The 26,705-nt window shown below is 42.8% G+C and overlaps 1 protein-coding gene across 2 annotated transcripts in view; it reads right to left on the bottom strand.

Moving 5' to 3' along the window:
- Nucleotides 1–26,705, bottom strand: part of AFTPH (aftiphilin) — a 76,125-nt gene that overhangs the window by 2,346 nt on the left and 47,074 nt on the right. Inside the window, exons 5-8 of one of the 2 annotated variants that reach the window (XM_075535192.1) lie at nt 26,507–26,563; nt 23,462–23,584; nt 17,434–17,494; nt 11,502–11,625 (exon numbers count right to left, since the gene is read on the bottom strand). In XM_075535192.1, the coding sequence (XP_075391307.1) occupies nt 11,502–11,625; nt 17,434–17,494; nt 23,462–23,584; nt 26,507–26,563 (365 nt within the window). The remainder of the gene's footprint in view (nt 1–11,501; nt 11,626–17,433; nt 17,495–23,461; nt 23,585–26,506; nt 26,564–26,705) is intronic. The other variant, XM_075535193.1, reaches the window with a different exon arrangement.

The following is a 26,705-nucleotide window of genomic DNA, read 5'->3' as shown; positions in this document are numbered from 1 at the left end:
AAGGATTTTATAGGAGGACTGCACAATCTAACATTAGACTTTTAGAACCAATGTCTCCCAGTAGGTGGACAACTCAGTCAGCCGAATACCATTTGTAGGTCAAGACTGAGCTCGGCTCCAGGATGTCTTGGAAGCATGGAATACCTTTTCAAACTTTTCTCTCAGTAAAGTCTACGCTTTCAGCTGAGCCTTCGTGGTGGCAGCTTTATTCCATTCGGTGGGTGCTTGCCAGGGGCCTGGCTATCTGTACCAGCCATAACCCAAACCATCGGGCCCGCCCTTGTCTCAAGGTAGAAACTGACACTACACCATGCCATCGAAACGGTCAGCCTCTCCCCAGTGGTCAGCTGAGTGTCACTAGAAATGGGGCCAGCCAGGTATTACATGTCTTCTTATACGACATAATGCCCAAAGGGTGTTCTAGTCCAAAGTGTTGATCCCAAATGCACCAAGCCTGTAGACACCGTTTCCATTGATAGGAAATCAAGGGACCAGAGAGAATGAGGCAAGCAGACAAATCCAGGGGCTGGAGCTCTCTGTACAGAAGCTTCAACAAGCAAACATTACTAAACAGAATGCAACCCCCAAACCACAGACACGGGTGAGAGGACATCTGCTGAGTCCGAGGACGCAAGAGCCATACAACACGTCCAGGAGCCACAGGCCTGGCCTGAGCGTCGGTGTGGGCAGGCCAGCACACTGGGCAGGGATGGAGCACCTTGCTGGGGAAAGGTGGCTGCAGCCCAGTACTAGATGAAAACTTACTGAGATGGACAGATGGAGCCCACTGACTGTGAGTGTAGATTCAATGCAGTAATAGTCTGAATGGTAAGAATGTAGGATTTTCATTTAAAAATTTTGTTTGTATTTTCTGACTTTATACAATATATCATATTGCTTTTATAACTATAAAAGGTTACTGACAACATCAACAGGTATGAATGCAGATGAAAGGCTTTCCCCATTTGGCGAGTGCTGCCGGCCATGGGAACCGCAGAGTGAGGCAGAGGAAAGCTGCAGCTTTTATCCAGTGAACACTGGATGAAGACCGCGGTGCTATCGGGAGGCAGTGTGATGTGCATGTCTTTAAACACGGAAGCTTACAGTCTATGCAGTAATCTGGCCTCACTGTGCCCGGATGCTGGCTAGGCTTATGACCTAGGAAAGAAAACTTTTGAGGAGAACTTAAAAAAACCTAAAGCTGTCGTATGACTTTTTCCCCCAAAGTGAAAAATGACGTATTTCTTTTTCTTATTAAAAAGTCATTTTATTGGGACCTATTTTTTTAAAACCTATTTTAAGTTTATATTCTTTTTAGGTGAAATTTATCAATTTGGTCAATGGGATAGTGCTAAGAGTAAAGAAAAAAAATCTGTCCATTTGGGGTCAACTGATGTCAACAGGGTGCAAGATAATGCGGTGCAGAAGCAACAGTCTTTCAACTGCAGGTGCCGGGGCAACTGGACAGCCACATGCCAGAGTTGGACCCACCACCTTGACGGGGGGGTTCTCCCCAACCGGAATTTTTTCAAAGCTATATATTTAAATTTTTTTACAGAACAACCTTATTACACTTAACATATTTGTCAAATCTGTGATTCCATTCTTGGAAACACTTTTCAAACTCATCTGTTTGGATGGCTGACAGCACCTCCCTCTTTTTTTTCTTCACCTCTTCTACATCTTCAAATGGCTGTCATGTCCCTGTTCATTCTCAAAAACAAAAAGAAGTCACACCAAGCAAGGTCAGGTGAGTCAGATGTGTGGGGCAAGAGAGGCATGCGGTTTTTGTCAAAAACTGGTGCACTGAGATGGCTGTGTGAGCAGGTGCATTGTCATGGTGGCAAATCCAGTCCCCCGTCTGCCACAAGTCAGGGCTTTTTTGTCCCACTGTTGGGCAATCTTTTTAGAACCTCTAAATAGAAAGCTTGATAAACAGTCTGACCTGGAGGGATGACTCCAAATGCACTGTCCCCCTCACATTAAGAAAACATGAGCACCACTTGATCTTTGATTTCATTTGATGAGCTTTTTTGGGGGGCAAGGTCATGAGGTCGGCTCCCACTGGCTTGATCGCTGTTTGCTCTCAGGGTCTTAAGAATAGCACCAAGCCTCATCACCAGTAATGACCTTGGGGAAAAAGTCGGGGTCACTTCAGAGCTGTTCTTTTAAAGCAAGGCATGTTTCCACTCGACACTCTTTTTCCTGGTGAGGCAGAACCCAAGGCACACATTTTGCAGCGTCCCTTCTCATTTCCAAATCTTCCGTTAAAATTCGTTGAACTGGGGATGCACCACAGAAATGTGGGAGACAGCGGATGGTTTAAGACATAAAAACAATACTTTTTAATTTATCAAGGGTCACAAGGGTGGGAGGCAGGGAAAATAAGAGTTGCTTCTACCAAGGGCTCAAGTAGAAAGAAAATGTTTTGAAAATGATGGCAACATATGTACAAATGTGCTTGATACAATCGATGTATAGATGGTTAAAAGAGCTGCAAGAGCCCCCAATAAAATGATTTATTAAAAATCTTCCCCATCTCTTTAATGGTCGGCTGTCAATCTTCCAGCACAAGTGCACAAATTTTGTTGACATTTTTGTCCGTTCAGGAAGTTGACGGAAGTCCACAATGAGATTTGTCATCAACCGACATTTCACCTTTTTTGAAAGGAGAAAACCATTCAAACACTTGAGTTTTTCCTATAGCGCTATCCTTATAAGCTGTGTTCAACATCACAACAGTTTCTGCGGCATTTTTCCCTGAGCAGAAAACAAAATTTCACAGCCTTGCGCTGTTCTCTTAAATCTGCCAGCACAACAAATGAGGTTTGAGCAAAACTGCTTCTACGAAAATATTCACGGTGACCAAAAAGGACATTCCCAGGCAACACCACTGGGTGCAGTGACTCAGAGTGAGTTGCTCAATGCTCGCCTTGTGGGAAAAATGCACACTATGAGTTGTTTTCCCTTTTTTTGGGGGGGGGGGCTACCCCCTCGTATAAAAATTAACTCACACACCTAAATACAAGAGCTGAAACAATAAAATTCCTGAAAGAAAGCACAGTTGTAAATATGTGTATGTAAGCCTGGATAAGGCAATGGTTTCTTTGATCTTATACCCAAGATAGAAGCAACAAAGAAAAACACAGATAAATTGGATACTATCAAAATGTCAAACCTCTAGGTTCAAAGGGCACTACTGACAATGGCTTGCAACGTGGCATTCACTGGGATGGCCGTGACCGAAGGCTTGGGCGATGACAAGTGCCGACCCAGTGTGGCGGCACCGGAGCCCTTGCACACCCCAGTGGACAATGATGCAGTTGCTTCGGATTACAGTTTGGCAAATTCCTCAGAGAGCTAAGTACAGTTACTTTAAGACCTAGCAATTCCATTCCTGAGAGTTGAAAATTTGTGTCCACTTGGACATGAATGTTCATAGTACCATTACTCATAATTACCGGAGTGCGAACAACCCTAACTGATGAATCCATTATAGCTATACAGTGGGACAGGAGTCGGGCGTAAAGCAGAATGGAGAGTTACGGAGAGCTGTTATAACCTGGATGAACCTTGACAACATTATGCTGAGTGAAAGACGTCAGACACAAAAGGCTGAGTGTCATGTGACTCATTTTCATGGAATGTCCCAAACAGAAACAGCCAGAGTCAGGAAGCAGACCTCTGTTTGCAAGGAGCTGGGGAAGGGCGAGGGCGACTGCTAATGGCACACGTTGCTTTCTGGGGTGATGAAAGTGTTCTGGAATTGCAGGCATAACTCATCTTCTTGCACTTCACTTTACTGTGCATACCAGATATTATCATTATTATTGCATGTCAAGCCTGTGCTGAGAAGGTCGATTGGCGCCACATTCCACCAGCACGTGCTACTTGGTGTCTGTGTCACATTCTGGTAATTCTCAACTTTTCCTAATGCTATTGCACACCTCCACCACTAAATGTACGGAAGACCAAAATCCTCACAACTGGACCAATAGGTAACTAGGTAACATCAAGATAAAAAGGAGAAAAAGTTGAAGTTGTCAAGAGTTTTGTCTTACTTGGATCTACCATCAGTGCTCATGGACGCAGCAGTAAAGAGATCAAAAGATGTACTGCATTGGGTAAATCTGTTAAACAAGGCCTCTTTAGAAAACTTAAGAGCAAGGATGTTACTTTGTGGACTAAGGTGCACCTGACCCAAGGGATGGAATTCTCTGTTGCCTCAAATGCATGGGAACGTCAGACACTGAAAAAGGAAGACCATAGAAGAATCGATGCATTTGAAATGTGGTGCTGGAGAAGAATGTTGAAAGTACCATGGACTGCTAAAAGGACAAATCCATCCATCTTGGAAGAAGTACCGCCAGAGAGATCCTTAGGTGCAAGGATGGCAAGACCTCATTTTACATTTTGAACATACCGTTAGGAGACACCAGTGCCTGGAGAAGGATACCATGTTTGGGAAAGTGGAGGTGTGCTGAAAAAGAGGAGGCTGTATCATTGGGAGCACACCTCCCTGATACGATCGCTGAGGACAAATGGGTGCATAAGCAAATGTGGCGAAGAAAGCTGATGGTGCCTGGCTATCAAAAGGTATAGCATCTGGGGTCTTAAAGGCTTGAAGGTAAACAAGCGGCCATCTAGCTCAGAAGCAACAAAGCCCACATGGAAGAAGCACACCAGCCTGTGCGATCACGAGGTGTCGAAGGGATCAGGTATAAGCTATCATCAGAACAAAAAAACCTTACCATAGTGAATGAAGGGGGGAGTGCAAAGTGGAGACCCAAAGCCCATTTGTCGCCACTGGGGATCCCCTTGCAGAGGCGTCTAGGGGAGGAGACGAGTCAAGGGGCGGCGTCTAGTCAAGGTGCGATGTAGCACTGATGAAAAGTACAACTTTCCTCTAGTTCCTAAATGCTTCCTCCCCACCGCTATCATGATCCGAATTCTACCAGAGGATGTACACTGGTACAGTTAGAACTGGAAACACAGGGAATCCAGGGCAGATGATCCCTTCAGGACCAGGGGTGTGAGTGGCAATACTGGGAGGGTGGGTTGGAAAGAGGGAACCGATTACAAGGATCTACATGTGACTTCCTCCCTGGGGGACGGACAACAGAAAAGTGGGCAAAGGGAGATGTTGGACAGGGCAAGATATGAACAAATAATAATTTATAAATTATCAAGGGCTCATGAGGGAGGGGGAGGCGGGGAGGGAGGGGAAAAATGAGGACCTGATGCCAAGGGCTTAAGTGGAGAGCAAATGTTTTGAGAATGATGAGGGCAATGAATGTACAGATGTGCTTTACACAATTGATGTATATCTGGATTGTGATAAGAGTTGTATGAGCCCCTAATAAAATGATTAAAACAAACAAAATAAATAAAATGTAAAAGAAAAAGAGGAGGACCTCAGCCAGATGGAACGACATAGGGGCTGTATCAATGGGATCAGGCACAGGTACAATTGTGAGGATGGTGTAGGACCAAGCAGTGTTTCCACTGTGCCTAGTAAGGTCACTATGGGTCAGAGTCAACTTGATGGCACCTAATGACATTGCACACTCAATGGACTATAGCACATCAGATATCCCTCTTATATCCACTGGGAGAGAAATAAAATTCCCATGACTCGCTTTGTTCTAATATGGACTTTTTGCAGTGGTCTGGAATGGAATCTGCATTATTTCTGAGATGCACCTGGTGCACACAGTTAATGCCTTGGGCCACTAACGAGGAGGTTGAAGGTTCAAGTGGACCCAGACGTGCCTCAGGAAAAAGGCCTGTTCTCCACGTACTTGTAGAGCCACGGACCACCCAGTAGTCAGCACGGTTTTACTCTCGCATACATGGGTCCGCCCTGAGTTGGATGAACTTAACAGCAATGTGCTTGTTTAACGGTTGAGCATCTTGTGACTACACTACAAACCACTGAATTGTACACTCGGGAAAGCACGGGCTGTACATAGAGGGCGAACTGTATCTCAACAAAAAGACAGATAGGCCTTTCACCTGAATCAGCTTGAGTCACTTTCACTGACGGCGCACCACAGGCCCCAAAAGGACAATCCAAGCCAAACAGAATAGAGTTCCAAACTAAAAATAACGATCAAGCCTGCAAAGCTACTCGTCTTATATTTTTCATTTTTCAATACTCAGACTGAAGACTTCTCAATGAGATGCTATCCATTTGACTATAATCACCATACCAACAGCAACAAGCAAAACACAGAAACGCTTCCCAGTTCAATGTCTTATCTCATGCAAAGCTTAAGCTAGATGGATTTATATTATACTGGCTGACATTAGAAGAGGGTCCTGGCAGTGCAGAGGTTCAGGGTTTGGCTGTTAACAGAAGTGCCAGAGGTTTGAGCCCCCTAGCTGCTCCCGGGGAGGAAAGCCTGGCACGCCGTCCAGTTCAGATGAGAGCCCATAAAGCCCCAGGGCGCAGCTCGCCTCCGTCACACGGGCTCTGAGAGCAAACAGGGCAGATAACCCTCAACAGGAACGAGGTCTTTCCAAGCACATAAACTCAAATCAATTTTTCTGCTACACTTGTAAAACTCAAAATTAATTAATGATGACAAACAGCCTAAATCATGAACCATTTATGTTTTTCCTTAGGTCACACAATTAGTAGAGGTCGACTGTTGGTTTTCAATGTAACTTCTGGACAGGTTTTTTTTTAAAGGTAGTATAGATCTATGTAACAGAAAACAAAAATGTATCTGTGCATACACACATTTACTCACTGCCACTGAGTCAATGCTGGCTCACTCTATGGGACAGGAAGAACTGTCCCCGTGGGTTTTGAGATGGTTCTATATAGAGAAGGAAGCCCCATCTTTCTCCTGGGAGCAGCTGGTGGTTTCTAACTGCTGATCTTGTGGTGGTGACCTGGGGACTCTTCACTACACCACCAGCGCCCTGGTATACTGCCGTGGTTATGCACTGGGCTGAGATTCGCGTGGCCGGCAGTTCAAACCAACAGCTGCAGTCCTTTGGGAGAAAGACGGGGTTCCTATCCCCATAAACAACTACAGTCTGGGAAACCTATGAGTCGGCATTGACTCGATGGCGATGAGCTCGGTGTTACTATTCTTAATTGTGTGACTGTGTGTGTGTGTGTGTGTGTGTGTGTCTGCTACGACACGTTAAGCTTTCCTTATTTCTTCTCTCAACTAGAGGCACTTTTTTCCTAGTCTTTGTGCAGCCTTTCAGAGATAAGAATGAAGATTTTAAGGAGTTCATGTCACCCGCAGTGCTGCAGCTGAATTATAACACACAGAAATTCTACTTCTAAAAGACCATTTTGAACTGGGTTTACCCAAATAATAAACAACATACATCTTTAGGATCCAAAGGAAATCAAGTGTTGTAGCGCCATCTGATCGTCCAGGTCTTTGCTACAGGAAGGCCAAGCCCGGCGCCTGAGGAGGAGGGAAGGGGAGAGTCCGGGCCACGTCTGACCATCCTCCTTCCCAAGAGGCCTCGTCTCCAGAGAAAGTGGGCAGGCTAAGGGGAGTGATTGAGTTTGGGGGTCCACAGCTCAACAGTCCAAAAGGAGGTACCAGAACCAAGTTCATGCTTCACTGAGCAAAGGAAGAAAAACTAAATGAAGCAAACACTATTACTACAATTTTTTATTCTTTTCTTCTAAAGAAAATGAAATGCTACTAAGTTTTGTACGACTTAAAATTACTGCCCCAGTCACCAAGGGGGCCCTGGTGGTGCCACGAGGAGGCTCTCAGCTGGCTCCCTTCTCAGTGGGAGCATCAAACTCGCCGGCAGTTGCGTGTGAGCAGTGGCTAGGGGCCTGCTTCCACCTTGACTACAGCCAAGGAGCCTCCACGGGGCGGTTCCACTCTGTCCCAGGGGACCATGATTCTACTCGACAGCACTAACAGCAACCAAGGTCAAGTTTCATAATATCAGAAAGACCCCAAAGCCCTTAATTAGTCCTTCCCCAATCACAGCCCTCGCCTCCTTGCTCAATCAGGTCACCAGCTAGGCAGACTTCCCCGGACAGCAGTTTGGATTACAATGGTTTTCAATGTATACGATCAGCCACATGGCTTGTATTCTTTTGTGTCTGGCTCCTTTCATTCACGATCATGTCTTCAGTGGCTTTACTGCCACAGTATTCAGTGCTGATCTCTGTGAACTGAGCTACAGACAGTTACTCCTCTCCGGCTCCCTTCCCTCGCCTTAGGGAGTTCGGTGTGGTTTGGTGTCTGTCAGGAATCTGGGTTACCTCTACTGAGGAAAATGCACAGTGGTATTAGCTTAGAGCAGAGTGTCCCAACATTCAAGTCAACAGGATCAGAAGCCATCAAGGGTCAATACATGGGGAGCGAATCCATTTTGGCACAAGACTGCTTCTGCTGTGGGTGATACTAGTGCACTTCAGTAAGGCAGGGCGGTGAGGCAGCTGGTGCCACCTGAGCCTCCGGGCCCACAGTGACTCTTGGCCATTAGCAGGCAACCAGTCAGAAACACAGAACCCTGTAGCCGGACCCAGAATACACATTAAAAAAAGGCTCCCGGTGGTTTTGATGCCAAGTATCCCAAGACTATGTATTTTGACACATTCTCAGTTAGAGGTCCTTGGCTACCCACTAAGGTGAGAAAGAAAATCCCCTCTCTATTAGAAAAAAACAGGCCGGAAGATGGGACTATTTTAAAACACATAGCTTGCATTTCTTTAAAACACCGAAAGTGTGAAGTCACTTTCCAGTGTGTTTATTTCCTCTCACATAGTCAAGGAGCCCACGCAGTTCGCTGCCTGTCCAACGTACACGCTTCTTTCCCGCGCGGTCCCTCACCAGGCGAGTCACCACTTTCCGCAGACTCCCAACAAGCAAAGTGGTGACTTCTACAGGATGAATGTAAACAGGAGACAATACCGAAACATAACCGACAGCCAGAGGATGCTTTCTGAAACCAGGTTCCTTGAGCCTCCTTTCTCGTCCACGTAGAGTGGGCAGCCCAGGGAGGAACATCTTTATAGCACTGTCGGCTAAGGGAAGGCCTGTGAATATCTGCCTTTCATACTATTTTCATGTAATAATTCCTCACAATAGAAACGACAGTCAGCAACTTGCATTCTTTTAAAAAAAAGGGGGGGGGCAGCAGCGGACAGCAAGTAGGACCCCGGTGCAGCCCAAAGGGGGTGCACCTGCAGCTCTAGCTGCTCGCTAAGAGGACAGGGTGAGGGCAAGATGAAAACCACTCTTCGCAAGAGTGCGGCTTACAAAGCTCCCGAGCACAGCACATTTCCAGACCTCAGAGAAGGCAGGCGAGTTACCAACGCGGTTCAGAGCTCCTCCTACTGGTACAGAGAATGAACTCTCATCGTTGGACTTTAAAAGGGATTCAGCCAGACTAGAGCAGAGGAAAAGGTGAGGAAGGAAGAGGGAATGGGGCACCACCCTAAAAGTTTCTGTCTCTCCCGGTATGTTTGTTTGGCTCCCTTTATGTAAACATCATAAAGAAAATGCACATTCAATTCTAATCTTGAGATTTCAAATATGTAGCGTTTGCTAACAAATGGATGAAAAATGTATGAGAATTTCCACTTAAATGTATTATTGACTTGGAAAGAGGAAAAGGAAAATCCGAAGACAAGCAGAAAGCCCCACAATGGCTTCATTCACAAGGAGGTTCACTGAGAATGCAGCACCAGGCCGCCCCGGTGTCCCAGAGCACAGGAGAGGTCTCTGAGCAAGCCGAGGGCCCACCCACTCCAGAGGAACCCAAGGGGCACTTATATAACCCCAAAAAGAATAATAATGGCTTTTCAAGATTAAGATAATTATCTGTTGAATCAATGAATACTTAAATGCATATTAAAGTTGAAAAGACAAAATATGATAATTGAAGGCCAAGTTTTAAGAAATGTTTACACTCATAAGAAAAAAAGGCTAAAAAAAAGGCTTTCATTCCTTAGAAGAGCTGGCTTATAAGAGAAATCTAAATTTGACATCTGTGGTTGAAGAGCTTACAAAGTGGGCAGTGAGAGGGACACCCTCGTCGGTATGTCCATCACCAGCGTGGCTCCTGCCATAGGGGCTCCCTGCCGGCCACAGGCGTGCTTGTGGCAGGAGCCCTGGCTGGTGCAAATGGCGAATTCCCCCCAACTGGTGCCTGTTGGTCTGAAAACCAATCTTGGAAAAAACGGTCATCACAACACTGCGGAGCAGCTGCCCTGTGACACCAATGGGGCCGCCATGCACTGGACCCCATGGGTTCTTCTGGGGTCAGTCTGCATTTGACTATGTGAAATCAAGGTTTCCTGCATCCCAAACATGCCTTGTACCTGGTCCTGACACTGGATGGGAGGATTTGCTTTTCAAAGCCACAGCCTGGAAGAAAACAACAAACCAAGTTCTCAGTGGCCACTGCGATGGAGTGGATTCCCACTCTGCTTAGGGCAGTGGTCCTCAGCCTTCCTAATGCCACGACCCTTCATACAGTTCTTCATGTGGTGGTGACCCCCAACCATGAAGTTATTTTCGTTGCTACCTCATTATGGTAATTTTGTTACTGTTATGAGTCGTCATGTAAATATCTGATATGCAGGATGTTTTTTCATTGTTACAAGTTGTACATAATTAAAGCATAGTGATTCATCACAAAATAATATATGTGAAATATTTTTAATGACAAAGAAATGAAATGTTGTCTTGAAGCATGGTGTAGCACGGGTAATATTATTCACGCTGGGTACTCGTATGTGGGCCCATCTGCATGTGGGTGGACCTGCCTGGAGAAGGATAGAGGAGTGGTGTCTTGGGTCCCAAGACCACTGGAAATAGTGTTTTCTGATGGTCTTAGGTGACCCCTGTGAAAGGGTCGTTAAACCCCCAAAGGGGTCGCGATCCGCATGTTGAGAACTGCTGATTTCGGGTCTCCAAGGATGCACATTTTTTATGGGAGCAGCCAACCTCAACCTTCTCCCATGGAGCAGCCCAACACCCAACCCACAGTGCCACCAAGGCTCCTTTTGGCTGTGAAGTGGGCCCCCCCCAAGCTTGGTAAAGCAAGCTCACTTCAAAATTATAACGCTCTGAAAACAGAAGCTATTCCATTTCCTGTACTCTTTCAGAGCCCAGGAGTGACAGCGCTGCCAAGGTCAATGTGACAGCCTGGCGGGTTCCCAAAGATGGCCATCTCTGTTTCCAGTCTTACGATTTTCACACTTAATCAGAATTCACCCTATCGGGGTTGAGGGGCAGAGGGCAGGGATGGAGCAGAGGGGAGGAAAACCACATCTGCCAGCCCTTCCCAGACTCTCATGAAATAGCTCTCTCTGCTCTAATAAAGTTCATAATTAAACATAATTGGATGCTATTTTCTGCAATTAGGTGTCTATTGGCTTCTACAAATAGAGAGAGGATTTTAATATAATATCGTGAACTACTGCCAGTTTCGGTGCACTTGTGCTGCCCCGTGAACGCAGCATTCAAAGTCAGGGGCCATTCATTCTCGCTGTTTACCTGGTCGATGTGCTTGTCTTCTCTACTGTGGACATGAGTCGGGCCAACGTGTCAGTCACTTTGAGGCTTGAGGTGGAGATTTCCAGCTTAGAGGTTGTTAACTCATACAACTCGGGATCCACACCTTACAGTATAAAATCACAGTCAGTGATGGCAGGCTGCAGTGCATCATTCAATCAGCCACACTCCAAGATGCACAGGGCGACATTCTGTAAACATCTGAGTCTTTCACAAACACATCTTTAGAACCCTGCCACGTGCACCTATTTTAACATTCACAGCTGCCCTTCTCAGAGTATTTACAAAGCAGAAAAGGTTTTGTTTTCTTGTTTTGTTTTTCAAATGGTGGTAAAGGTACACACAGGGGAATAGTGGCCAATTCAGTCATCATTGCTCCAAGTGTCAGACACTGACACCAATGACATGCTTCAGGTGTGCCACCTGACCGCTCTCTCCAAACTAAGAAACAACTTGTTACAGTTGTGTTCTGATGGAAATACACCTTTAATTCACTTAATATTTACAGAACAGACGTCATTAAAGTACTCCCCAATGTCTATCTGCAGTAGAAAACCCTCCCACCCAATTTTGGATTAGTTTGTGACATGGAAGCTATCAGTCTGAAATAAAGTGCACATTATGCAGATATATGACACTTCCCAGTTTTAGAATGCCTGGCTAACCTCATCTTTTGGACCTTCCTCTGCGCCTCTACCCCCAAATACTGCTTCTATTTCCCTGCATGCCAAATGATTTGGAAACTAACACAAAGTCTCAAACACCAGTTTGAATATATTCTGACCATCTGAGGATATGGTTATTAGTCAAAGCATCAAATTATTACTAAAGATAAATTACATATCATATCATTGTTCTTTCTTTAGGTAAAAGATGAGGAGAGTAAAGTACTTTCAGAAAAAAATAGAAATACTACATTTGAACAAAATGAAAATTTTTATCTCAAGCATTAATCATGTATCTATAGTTTTGTATCTACACCTGGCAGCTATAAAGTCAAATATCTTATTATAACAACTCAAAATGATTTATGGACACAATCCTCTGCCACCTGACCTCACTAATATACACCAAAACCCAAACCCGTCATTCCGTTGATTCTGATTCAAGAAGCCCTGTAGGACAGAGTAGACCTGCTCTAGAGTGCTCCTGAGGCTGTATATCTTTACTGCCACAGGAAGCCTCATTTTCCTCCCAAGGAACAGCTGGTAGGTTTGAACCATCAGCCTTACAGTTAGCAGACCAATGCTTCATTCAACTACTAAAATATGCAGATCCAACTTTTGAATATACAGTGTATTTATATTAAGTAAAAGTGATGTCTACCAAAACACTGAAAAGTATAGTGAAATATTTGAAACTTAAGTTAAAGTTTAGTAAACATAGACGAAAAAGCATTTTTAACCCTACTTCCTTGACACCAACAAATTACTAAGACTACAATATGCAGTAGTCTCCAGCATAACAGATGAGTGGACTGTACAGAAGAATCTCTTATAGCTCTGTACATTTTCCTTTTAATTTTTAACCTGCCCTCTAAGAGCACCAGATAAAATATATATTTTTATCATATATATAGAGAGAGATATAAATTATATATTTAAATGAACAACTTTCCTCCTCCTAGGATGTCCTAAGGTTAAGGGAGGAAAACCAACCAACCAACCAACCAACCAACCAGGGATGGTGTTCTGCTGACTGGCTCTGCAGATGATCAGCAGCCACCAATACAGATCTCAGATGTTTACAGAAATCAAACGAGCAAACAGCGGCTTCCACAGTGCCCATCTCCGGCAAAGGAGGAAGGCGGCAGAAAATGCGTGCTGACTCTCCCGAGTTTTGAGGATTTCATTAAGGCACAGTTTTAAACTCTATTTTAAAAGGTCTTTTCAGTTCTACGGAAATATAATACTGGTTGCAATTAAAATGTTTAAAAAATTGTGGATGCCTGTCAGGGGTTTGCTGAATCCCCAAACACTGCCCTCCTCCACTTTGAAAGGTGGGGTTCCAATTAAGCACAGAATTGGAGTTCAGTCTACTGCACGATACAAAATGAACAATTTTGCATTCTGAGTGGCGATGGGACTGCGTCAACACTAACTGATTTGGTTTGCGACATACTGGCCACTAAGCCACCCAACAGTGAAGTGGGAGATAAAACAACAACAAGGGGCAACAATCTCCCCTCCCTGTTCCAAATCACGACCTCCCCCCCCAAACCCTACTGGGGTGACTAACTTTCCAAAAAACACGGCAACTACTTACTGTTCACGAATAACTAACATGTACGTTTTTAATGGAAGAGGGTTTTTTTTTAAACAGAACCTTAATGAGGGAGTTTAGTCATGTAACTAAAGCTAGCCAGCCAAGTCTTATGCCAACCTCCGTATGTCTCACACACAAAATAATGAAATAACCGCCAGCGAAGACAAAATGACTTTCCCAGAAACAAGTCAGACAAAGTGCAAGCAAATGGTGAAATGGAATACTCTGGAAGGTGTCCATATCTGTAGCTTGATGGTCAATTTTAACAAAACCCAATAGCAATAAAAAAAGAAGCCAAAGCAAATTTATAGTAATTAAATTTATATAGCAGCTTGAGCATAAGTAATGAAAACACTGAAAGAAATTTTGAAAAGATTCTGAAGTAATGAAGACTGCAATCTGACCATGCTAATTTCACTTCCATGACAGCTCTACGTTTCTGAAACGGATTGTCTTTCTCAAAGCTGTGTACACTGAACCTGGTCATCAGGTCATTCCTGGATCTTGTACAGTCAAGTTAACTGTGTGCCTACGGATGGGCTTTCAAGGAGATTGGACATGCTACCAAAAGAGTAAATTTAGTGTAAGGTTTCAGGTATTAAAAGTGAAAAAAAAAAAGTACTGACCTCATTTAAATTTTAAGTCAATTTACCAGGGCAAACAAAATTCAGAGCCTATTTTCAATGGGAGCTTGGTCGTTCGCTCTGGGGACTACAGTGCTGAGGAAAGTGATGCCTTTGGGGATATCGTTGGGGTGTTTTTCTCTATGAACAACTTTAAAATGTCAGACAACGAATTCGTTCCCCCAAGTCATCCCAAAGAGCATGTGTATCTGCAAATCACATAAGGAAATAGAAGCGAGACCACTCTGAGGTCAAAACTAAACACAGCTTGGTTTTTCAAATGATAACAAGACCCTGAAAATGATGGAAATGGCCATCAGAAGTTTGGATTTGAGGGATCCAATGACTCTCCCAAATGGCCTGGGGGCTTCCCTGTAGCAGGGTTAGATTTCCAAGCCAGATCTCAGAGAAGGTGTGCACCCTGCAGTCCAGGTTCACCCTCAGCAGACTCTCCTGGACTCCCCCATTTCCCATCATGGTTCCTACCCTGTTGGATGTGGGTAGCAGGGTAATCTCATGGGACAGAGCAAAACCCAGAAAATTCTCAGGAACCAGGCTGATCAAATGGGCATGATCACTAGATCACATGTTAGGATGACAGGGACTCATAGAAGTCATATCAAATAAAAGGTAAACATAAAGATGCCATTATAATTTCAATCTTTTATTCAGTTAGAAGATGACAAAGTACATTAGTCAGCTGTTCAGTGAACTGAACCTTCGCAGGGCTGAACATGAATTCAACAGGCACTCCAGTCCGCCTTCCTTTCTAGGCAGTGTCTCAAAGTCATTACTTGGCACTCTTAACCTCTGTAACAAGTTGTTTCCTCTCTCCATGGCAGGCTAACAGTCTACTTTCTATTTCGAGCTAACATAAAAACAGCCAGAGAGTTCTATGTGGACTATATAACTAAGTAAGAGCTAGACTCCAATATTTTTTAACCTAATTATACATTTAGCAGCACTAATGAACAATTGAGTGAATGCTAGAATCTGTACTATTACAGGCACTACAATATAAAGTCATCACTGTGTATTAAACTATTCCCATCATCTCCAAATTTGTGTAGTTTCCCCGCCCCCACCCCTGAAGAGCTCTACGGCATATGCTTTAAAAATAAGCGCATGGAATATCACATTTTCCACTCAGAGTGGAACGAATCCCTGCTTTTAACGGTCTCATGCATTAGGCTGCTCTATTTCTAGAAACTACAGTCAGCTCTCAGTGTTCCACTCTGAGGATGCTTCCCTTACAATACATTTCACACGGTCGTTTGTTGTAGTCAGACACTAGAAAATAACAACAGGTAGATGAAAGAAAAGCATTCGAAAGACATTCTAGAGAATACAATCTAGTTGTTTCCTTGTTTATAGGAAAGTCAAGTGATGTGGTCATGCTTTTAGTAAATAAACTAGAACCGTGGGTTGAATACTCGGCTGACCTGGGATTGTGGTGCTGCTGCTAGAGCTACTGTCATCCACGGGCCCAAAGAAATCAAGGTTCAGAAGAGCGGAACCTCCGCTAGCTTGAGAGTCAGTGACCGTGTTGGGAGGCAGCCACACAGAAGGTAAGCCAAGGGAGGAGGGGTGATGTGTAAAAAGGGGTGAGACACACACTTGAACATGCAGGTTAAAATTAGTAGTCATTTACATGTTTAAAAAATCAACAGTAAAACAATGTGTACAGTATTAGTTTTTCGTAGTTACTAAGGACATTTCTAAAGTAACAATTTAGTTCTGTGTCCATTTTTTATGTACAATGTAAATAATTGAACACTCAGTAAGGTTTTCATTAGGAGTGCCTTTCTTTCCATCAAAACCGGAAGCCATGCCACAAAGGCCAATGGGCAAGTGTACCTGTTAAAGGGAAACAACACTTTCGTCTTATTCCAACACTGAGTCACTGAACAGGCCCCAATCCATCTTTCATGTTGGTAATGTTGGTCTCTAATGAATGGTTTTTCAGAAAGTGACAAAACTGTCAGTTTCAGGATACGCACCAATACGTCATTAACTTAGTTTAAAAGAAAATAGCACAAGAAATGGAGTAATTACCCTACCCTGGTGTGTAACCTCAAGTTGTACTGTTCCCCTTTAACTCCATAACAGTCATCAGAAAGAGTATACAGTTTTAACGAAGCTGTTTGTTAATAGAAGGCATGAGGATATGACCGAATAAGACGCCAGACAACAGCAAAAGGTGCATCCAGGCTTTCCTTCAGCTTTCCGGACACCACGGGATGGGGCAACGCTCCCAGAGGGACAGGAGTTTGGGACAATGGTTCAAACAACTTATGAAGCACCAGGCGTCAGTGATTACAGTTCTGGGTCCGCTTAAAACATGTGCGTCAACACACTGGAAACCAGCACCGTGGGTTCCGTGCTTTAAAGCTCCACACATTGCTGGCCCACTACATGATTCCTTTTCAGGCTCTTCCCCCTTCTATTCTTTTTAGCCATAGTGAATTCAATTATTTCGGGAACGGCCTCATGTTTAGAGGTAAGTTTTAGAAAAGTATCAGGAAAATACTTCAGTATTCATTTGTACACAGGTGCTCTAGAAAACATTACTAAGTCTGAAAACTACTGGGAGCCCACAGACATGGCTGTCTGTATCTGCACATTATTATTGGTTAAAGTGTACTTTGTGCTCTGAAGCAGCCTCAAGCCACAAGACATTGCATCCAAGAAAATTCCCTAAGTGCAAACTCCAGGAAAAACATTTCAAGTAAATTGGTCCTAGCCAAAACATCACTACCTAGAGATTCGTAGAACAGAAAGAAGGTGGCTTTCAACTTAAACTAAAATTCTACTTAGTTCCTACTACCTTAATAGCAGTACTGCTAATTGTTGTAATGCCTGGGTTCTTAAGCAATTACTACTCGGAAAGAAAGCCTGAATTTCCAAAGATAAGAATAAGAAGTTAGGGTCAAACAAAAAGGGAAATCAGCAGAGAGAAGTCTGTCTGAACTTTGTAGCTTTCTTAACTCTAGCTCTGGTGCTAGAGGCTCTACGGAGAGACGTACCATCTAAGGGGTTAGTAAGGCCACTGCTACTCCAGTCAAACTGGACGGGTGGGAGAGACTCCTAGGGTTGAAAACCAAAAAATCAAAATTAATCAGTACAGGTTGTAGCAACAAACGGATTTACTTAATTCTTTATTAATGACTATAGCAAGATCACTAGGCAACAAATAACCTAACAACAAAACTGTGAATATTTACAGTGTTGGAAAATCACCTGAAGACAGTAACACAAACTGCGGTTATAGAACTGACAGACAGCACGGCTTCATGATGTCATCAAGGCTGTAGCCGAGAAATTCGGCATCTCTACATATTCAAACAGAAACTGATGGACCGGTTCTGTGTCAAGGTTCCAATCTTCTCTCAAATTACGATTCACAATACTGGCTTGATTACACTAAAGATGCTAAAATATTAAAAACAGCACTTTTTTTGCTTATTAACGAGTCATGTAACAAAGTACAAGTGAATCATGTTCAGTATGAGGTATATCTGAAAATGTTGAATTTATTTTAGATGACTACTAGACATTACTTAACATTTCTTCAGTAACACAGTGCAACAGAGAAGGTGCCATTGGAGCTCTTGGTTACTCAGACAAAGGAACCACACGGTTAGTGGTTGCATAACCCAGCAGCGAGAGAACTTCCATTCAAAGCCCGAGGTCTCTGGTTCTTTAGAACACTCCACAGTCTGAAGAACATTATGGGCCACTAGATTAGAGTTACATTTTGAAAAAGAGTTTAAACATTTATTTTCAATAGGTTCTCTAATTTAACAATTGTTAGTAATGAGCTATCAGTAGTGATTTGAATTTCCTAGGATTTAAAATTTCCTACGTGCCTAAATATAAAGATGAGTAAATGACACGTTATTTTCTAAGCAAGCATTGATTCACTTTAAGAATACTGTTGAAGAGAAAATATTTTTGGATTTTTCCTTTGTTTTTCTTGGGGAAGGGGCAGTGACAACACTTACTAAAAAACTTCTGTTCTATTACATAGATCTAAAGATTGGAAGACTGAAGAGGTTTGAAAACAGAAACATAACCTATATTTTTAGGTCTAAACAAAGACCAGTCAGTCTCTCTCTCTCGCTCTCTTTCTCTTATTTACCACGATGCTTTACTGTGTGGTCAAAAACCCATAACCAATCCCATTGCTGTAGAATCCATTCTGACTCTAAAGAGCAGACGTGTGCTAAAGAGAAGTGTGTTAAGGAGTAAACATGTGTTAAGGAGCAGAAGTGTGTTAAGGAGCAGAAGTGTGTCAAGGAGTAGATGTGTGTTAAGGAGCAGACGTGTGTTAAGGAGTAGACGTGTGTTAAGGAGTAGACATGTGTCAAAGAGTAGACGTGTGTCAAGGAGTAGACATGTGTTAAGGAGTAGAGTGTGTTAAGGAGTAAACATGTGTCAAAGAGTAGACGTGTGTCAAGGAGTAGACGTGTGTCAAGGAGTAGACGTGTGTTAAGGAGTAGACGTGTGTTAAGGAGTAGAGTGTGTTAAGGAGTAGAAGTGTGTTAAGGAGGAGAAGTGTGCTCCGTAGGGTTCGTGGCTGTAATGATGAGAGAGCAGATCATCAGGCCTTTCTTTCGTAGCCATTAGGTGAGTTTGAACCACCAACTTTAGGTTAATACTGGCATCAAATTGATTTCGATTCCTCTCTCTCTCAACTTCAACTCATAGTGATGCTATAAAAAACAAACTCACTGTCACTGAGCCGATCCCAACTCACAGCAACCTTATAGGACAGGGGACAGCTGCCCCTGGTTCTGAAGCTGTCAATCTTTACGGGGAGTAGAAACCTCACTTTCTCCTGCGGAACAGCTGGCAGCTTTGCCCTTGTGGTTAACAGTCCAGTGCACACCCTCTGAGGACCCCAGGGCTCAGCAACCGGATGGGGCACCTGAAACCAAACTTTCACAGGAGCACAGAGCCTAGAGGGACTGCTGGGTGTGGGCCACCAACCGACCCTCAGTTAGCAGCCTCATGCCTAACCCACAGCGCCACCAGGGGTTCCTTTTAGGTCGTCAGGTGGGTGAAAACCATTTGTCCTCCCAAGGACCTTTTACTGTGTGGGAGGCATTATTAACCCGTTATGTTCATTTTTTATGCTTTTCTGGGTAGGTGCTTCTTCTAGGAAAAGGTGATTGGTTTTTGAAACTGAATCCATGATATTATGACATGTTCTCTTGATAATAACAACTTGTCTTGGGATACCAATGACAAAATTATTATAAGCAGTTCGCCACAATAAGCATAGGATATCACTAAATGTTTATCTGTAAACTGTCTTTCCAGATAGAAATCTCAGGGAAAAACCCACTATTGATAGTTGTAATAAATGAGTAAATTCCTAGACAAGAGATAATATGGCTGTAAGATTCATGAATGAGTTCAAATCACTCTGGGGAACAAAAATAACATAACGGGTATCTATCTTTGTTGGGATAGCAGCACACAGCTCAGCTAGTACACCGCCACAGTGAGAATTACGCAGTGCCCCAAGATTAAAAGTCACTGTTTAATGATGCCGAAACCAAACTGCAAAAGGGAAGTTTGCTATATTTTTTGTGAAAAAAACAATTTAAGTACTGTTCAGATCCTAAGGCACATTTTGCTTAGTTTCTAGCACTATAAACAAAAATACATCCTAATATGCATTCTGGAATTGAGGGTATGGACATGGATATGTTAGAATGAAGACCTACAGAGGCCTAAGTCAATTCAGAAATAAGTTTGACCAATTTCCATCAGTAATCAGTACTTTTTTTGGTTCCTCCAAAACATCTAAAAACTAAAGGTGAGGCTCACACATTATCAGAAAAAAGCAGAGGATAAACTTGTTAATTTAATATTTATGTGTGGTTTTAAAAAAAATGTGTGTCCCAACAGAATAAAAGTAGGTATATGAGGGAGTACCCCAAAAAACTGGGAAAAAAGCTCTGCTGGACAGAACTTTTGTAGTGCGCATTTTTCCTCACTAGGCGAGCATCCAACAAACAGCTCTGAGTTAGTGCACCCAGTGACGTGGACTGGGAAGGTTCGCTCTGGTCACAGTGAATTTTTTCATAAAAGCAGTTTTGTGATGGCCTCATTTTTTAATGATGGACGATTGGGAAAGATACTGCAAAAACTTTTGTGAAGTTGAACACAGCTTACAAGGAGAGCAATATGGGGAAAAAATGCACTAGTGGTTTTCTTGTTTCAAAAAAGGTGAAATGTTAAGTGATGACCAACCTCATTCTGGGTGTCTGTCAACTTCCTGAACAGAAGAAAATGTTGGCAAAATTTGTGCACTTGCTCTTGAAGACCGATGACCGACCATCAAAGAGATGGATGGGAAAGTTAACTGCACGATCTCAGAGCTCGGTTCGGCAAATTTTTACGGAAGACTTGGGTGTGCTTCGGGTTCTGCCTGACCAGGAAAAAGAGTGTCGAGTGGAAACATGCCGTGCTTTGAAAGAACAGCTCTGAAGTGCCCCGGACTTTTCCCCCAAGGTCATTACTGGTGATGAGACATGGTGCTTTTCTTAAGACCCTGAGAGCAAACAGCAATCAAGCCAGTGGAAGATGCCATCGTCATCTTGCGCAAAAAAAGCTCGTCAAGTGAAATCAAGACGATATTCATTAGTTTTTTTGATGTGAGGGGGATAGTGCATTTGGAGTTCATCCCACCAGGTCAGACTGTTCATCAAGCTTTCTATTTAGAGGTTCTAAAAAGATTGCCCAACAGTGGGACAAAAAAAGGCCTGACTTGTGGCAGGTGGGAGACTGGTTCTGCCACCACGACAATGTACCTGCTCACACAGCCATCCCAGTGTGTCAGTTTTTGGCAAAAAACCCACATGCCTCTCTTGCCCCACACATCTGACTCACCTGACCTTGCTCGGTGTGACTTCTTTTTGTTTTTGAGAATGAACAGGGACATGAAAGGACAGCGATTTGAAAATGTAGAAAAGGTGAAGAAAAAAAAGAGGGAGGTGCTATCAGCCATCCAAACAGATGAGTTTATAAAAATGTTTTCAAGGATGGAATCGCAGATTTGACAAATGTATTACGTGTCATGGAGAGTACATTGAAGGCAATAAGGTTGTTTTGTGAAAAAAAAAATTAAATACATAGCTCTGAAATAAATTCCGGTTTTTGGGGGGCACCCTCTCGCATTTGATTAAAAGTAGCTTTTCCATACATGTAGCAAGAGACTAAATTCCATCATCTTGCCTCTCTCCCCAAAAGTTAGGCTTTAATGTTGCCGAAAATTTGCATACTTGCCTACAAACAGGGAGACAACAGTCCTTCCACGTGCAAACAGGTGTGTGTGTGTATAGATGACACACACCACCGAGCTAGCAGTCACCTCTCTAAAGGGCTTCCATTTTAGGAACACCCGTGGTTTTTATTAAGTCATCCAGACTATTCTGTGTTTAGTCAGATGTATAATAAAACAACAACAGAAAAATGATTAGCTATGAGGTATGCCTAGAAGGAAATACAGAATAAAATCAATTACATCAGCTCAGGGGAAATGACTAGCAATAGCTCCATCTGATAAAATAAGCGATTGTGTACAGGGTTGTTAATACCCAGAAGTGTGTGGGTGGGGAAGAGGGAAAGGAGGCAAGCAAAAGGGGCAAAAAGAGGCTTTGAGTAAGAACTGCCCCATGCTCAGCAGACATCCTGAGTAGTTGCTCAAATGAATTCCTTAACAACTAGCTAGGTAGAAGTAACGACATGCTGGGGGAGAGGTAAGGCTTGGAAGGACAGCTGATAGCCAGCTGCAGTTATTTGACCACAAAAAGATGCCAACTAAGGACTGACCCTATCTCCCGAGAGATTTGGTCCAAGCTACCTGCCTTGCTGCCCAACTGGGCATTTCTTGAATTTATGGCCAGTAATAGACTGGCTTCCAAGTGATGCTTAACACACACCGCAGGAATGCCAGCTGCCTCTTGGTAGACCCGACTGGGAGAGTTTGAGCTATGGTGTATTCTAAAAACTAGATCTGCAGTTATACTTAACATCCACAAAAAAGGGGGGCGTTCTGCAGTAAAGTACATTTAAGAAGAGGGACAGAGATGAGAAAGATCAGTGAACCAGGACTCTTTGGCATCTGTAACAGGCATGCTGGGACTCCCAGAGAGCACTGGGAGAGGGTAAAACAGAGCAGCACTGGGGGACAGTGCTCCCTGCAACACTTATTCTGGGAAAGATCGTCCACACATGCACTTTTGTGTTAGAAAACGTTGAATATTTATGGTTAAAAATGTCAAGAAAGGAAAGGATATGCTTTAGATGGGTAATGTTTGCTCAGAAATATTAGCCTACTAAAACCAATGTGCCACCACCACTGAGTCCGCTCTAATCCGATGTGGGAAGCGTTCAAAATGGCTCATTCTTCCAGAGAATATGTGAGAAGGGAGATGTCACTATTAAATTTAGCAGAGGGAAGTACTCTTGTGCTTAGATGTGCTGTAAAGGCACAGGGGTATCAAGGGCAAAGGACTTTTTTTGTGTTTCCTAATCCAAACTTAACAGCACTCTTCCCCTTAAACCCTCCAACAGCAGTTTTTTGAGGAAATGGACACACCTACAGAATTTATTGCTTTACAAATCGGTTCAGGCGGTGGGTAAAAACATACAACAGCAAAGGTGAGACATTGCCGTGAGCACACTATTTCCTGTTGGGGGAAATCAAGCACTTAGCAGACCGGTCGGTGTGTCAGTCATTATGATCCCTCAATGCTTTGGAGATAACTTGCTTCAAACTTTTCATTTTATAAGAAATGAAGAAAGGTAAGGAGACGAAGGTATAGACAGTTTTAAGCCACTTACCATCTTCACCCAGTTCTCAAACTGTGTCTTATTTTTGAAACTATAGAAAATTTGTTCACTGTGAGCCAAAGGGTGTTTATAAATAATCATAATCACATCTATCATCAAATGAACAAGCGCATCTATCAAGGGAAAGAACTCATATGTGCATACATGAGCAAATATAAACATAGCTGTGCATCTGGATGTTTTTACCTGGAATTGGTCAGATGTGCATGTGTTCATCTCTGGTGACATGGTGCTTGTCTGACCAATGGAAGCGATTTTTTCTGCAGCAGAGAGTGGCTTCAGGGGTTCCTTGGTGGGCTCTAACATGCCCTGAAAAAAGTACATTAGTCATTAACACAGGGGTGGGGACAGAGCAGACAACCAGCCTAGAAACTATACAAAATTTAATGTAACGGAAGACAAATAAGAACATAGGTTATTTGGAAAGTACTAAAGGAAACTATTCTTAATTGTGTTGACAGAGAATCTTGTACTGTAATGAGAAATGTTTTATAATCACACCTTGGGAACCTAACCTTTTTGAGAGAAGACTTCCCACTTAAAATCAAATTTGTTTTAAAGTGCTAAGTTATCACTATCCCAAGAAAACCTACGCACAATCTGGGATTTGGGGGCAGGGCTGAGGGCAATACTAATCTACCTGGCCCTAATGACAGAACCCTCTCTCTGACTGCGCAGAAGCTGACATGCCAGGGAAGGGCTTCATTCGCACAGCGCTGCCTGGGGAGCAGAGCGCTGACTCGGAAGCCCACCATCCTCTGCACATACTCCAGTGAGAGTTCACGGAGAGGGTCCGAGCGCCACGCAGGAAGTCTGCGTATTCAGGTCTTTGCGCTGCTAAGGCAGAGACGCTGTCATATCAGAGGGCAACATTTCTCATATTCTTTTCAGTGTGCTACAAATCTAACACACTTTTTGAGTATAAAGCAAGACCTTCAGGTGTGGCAACAAAGAAGGAAAAAAATGTGTCAACACTCTACCAAACACTAAATTAGTAATACTCCAGGTAAATAGAAGTTTTTATGTATTTAATGATAATACTTGATAAGCCCTTGAATATTTATCACTTAAAGCCTATATCCCAGACAAAACTCTCCCTTAAACTAGAAGAATTAAAATTACGAGGTCAGTAATACGAATATACTAAATTAAAAAAAAATTTTTAAGGAGAATTTCTCGCTACAAGAGGACACAAGTTGCCTAAATCAATGTACAGGTTCAATTCAAAACAACAGTGCATGTTAAGAAAGACAAATGTGATGAAGTCCAACTGTGGAACTTAATACCTTATATAATATATAGGCTCTCTGGACACTGTACAAACTGATGATACATGAATTTTGCAAAATAATGACCCGTGTCAGCCTAGTTTTCTAATGTGAACTACCACTTTAACCAATGATTCTCAAAATATGGTACCCCAATCAGCAAATTCAGCTTCACCTGACGACTTGTTCTGTATGTATAAAATCTTAGGCCCATCGATGAACTGAGCAAGAAATTCTTGGGGGGGGGGGAGGTGTTAACAGAGATTCTAATGTACATTAAAGGCCCAGAATCAGTGACTCGAGTGATTATCTCAGATACTATTACCCCTGGTAAGAGATGGGACATCAAATATGTAAAGCAAAAAGAGCCTTTGTGCTGCTGTCAGGTAAGCATTGAACTGCTAACCCCAAGGTCAGTGGTTCAAACCCAGCAGCTGATCCTTGAGAGTCAGATGAGGCTGTCTCCTCCTGTACGGATTTATAGCTTCAGCAGCCCTGTATAGGGTCATTATGAGTCAAAATTGACTAGATGGCAGTGGATTTAGTTTGGAAAATGTAAAACACCCCTTTAAAAGTGATGTCTAATGAAAATTTGAAACCAAATGTTGGAAAGTGTTTCTAAAAGAAAGCCATCACAAAGATGGGGGAGAGGAGAGGAATTCACATTCACTAAATATGCCTTCTTACTATGGCTGACATAATGGTCGAATGATTACTAGTAACAAGTGGAACAAAGGCACACCAAAAGGCACAACCCTTAGTCTCCAGCTCCTCGTGAACGTGAAAGAACTGGGTGCTGTGCTGAGACTACAGAAGAGTAGGAAGCAGGTCACTATTCCCAAGATGCCACGTGAAAGCCCCACCAGTGAGATCCTCAGTTCCTACTCAGAATGTGACAATGACAATGCTCCTAACCTCAGGAATGCTACTGTATACGACAAAGAGAAATCCGAATAGACAAAAAGCTATGGACTATACTGATCTACAACATAAAAGATGGCAGGAGTCATCAAGGTTATTATTTTTTTTTAAGTACAACTTAACTATTTACAAGGAAACAGAAACTGACAAGAAAGCTCAAACACAGAAAACTTCTGCCCAATTCCACAAAGCAAACAAAACTGGAAAGAAAAAAAAGCAAAGCAAAATGTTCCAATTGGATATGAATAAGGATCCTTATTCATGGCAAAATTTTGCAGATTCAACAAGTTCCACAGCAAATTCACTTTCACATGCATAGAATGGGCTGGATAATTTAAATCCACATTGAGGATTCCTTTTTCCCTTCTTTCTTAATGATAGTGTTACCCCTTGACTTTTAAGTTATTGGTGAAAACTGTAAATATTTTTAGTTTGCCTAGGGGCATTTTTATTCACCAATAACTCAAAGCACACTAATAAACACACACATATCAAACTTTAAAATGGGGCTGAGTCTTGATAAGACATAGAATGAAAATTCCTGTGATCCTGGACTACCTGGCATACCTGGAAAAAAGAAAAACAACAACAAAATTCAACACACTCAAAACATTAATGGGAAAACTAAGGACCCTAGTGGTCTGGGCTCATTTTCATTTATGATCATTCAGTCTTGACAAGTTTTTGTATATATTCAAAGCTACTATTTAAGGCTGATTACAGCTGGATTAAAACAAACTATCCATTACCATGAAAAATAGTTTTATTGCTTCTTTTTTTTAAAGAAAATTTTTAGGGAAAAGGAAGAAAAGAAAAGAGAGAGACACCTCCCAGGCACAATTTATAGAACATGTTAAGAATTAATATTACTAAGGGAAAAATACCAATCTAAAACAAAAGTGTATCTACAATCACTAGAATATAGAAAATTTTTATTGAAGGGATTTCTGAGATGGAAAAGATCAGTACACTTATAAAGTACACGTTCCATGCCATGCTACGTATCAGAAGTAGTGATGACCCAGAGACAGTTTGTACTCACCAATCCTGCTGCATACATGGGCACTATGACAGGCTGCTTCTTGTTGCCCGTGAAGAGCTACACACGAGTGGGAGAGAAAGAAGGCATAATTAGAGAATGATCCGTCACAGGCTATTTCCCAACTCATGTTTCTAATGCACTACATACATTGTAATATACTGAAGAACCTGTTGCCCTGTCAACATCACCATTTTATAAT

Source organism: Tenrec ecaudatus, chromosome 17 (assembly GCF_050624435.1).
Source record: "Tenrec ecaudatus isolate mTenEca1 chromosome 17, mTenEca1.hap1, whole genome shotgun sequence".
Taxonomy (NCBI): domain Eukaryota; kingdom Metazoa; phylum Chordata; class Mammalia; order Afrosoricida; family Tenrecidae; genus Tenrec; species Tenrec ecaudatus.
The sequence above is the reverse complement of the archived record's forward strand: the minus strand, read 5'-3'. Positions and strand labels throughout refer to the sequence as shown.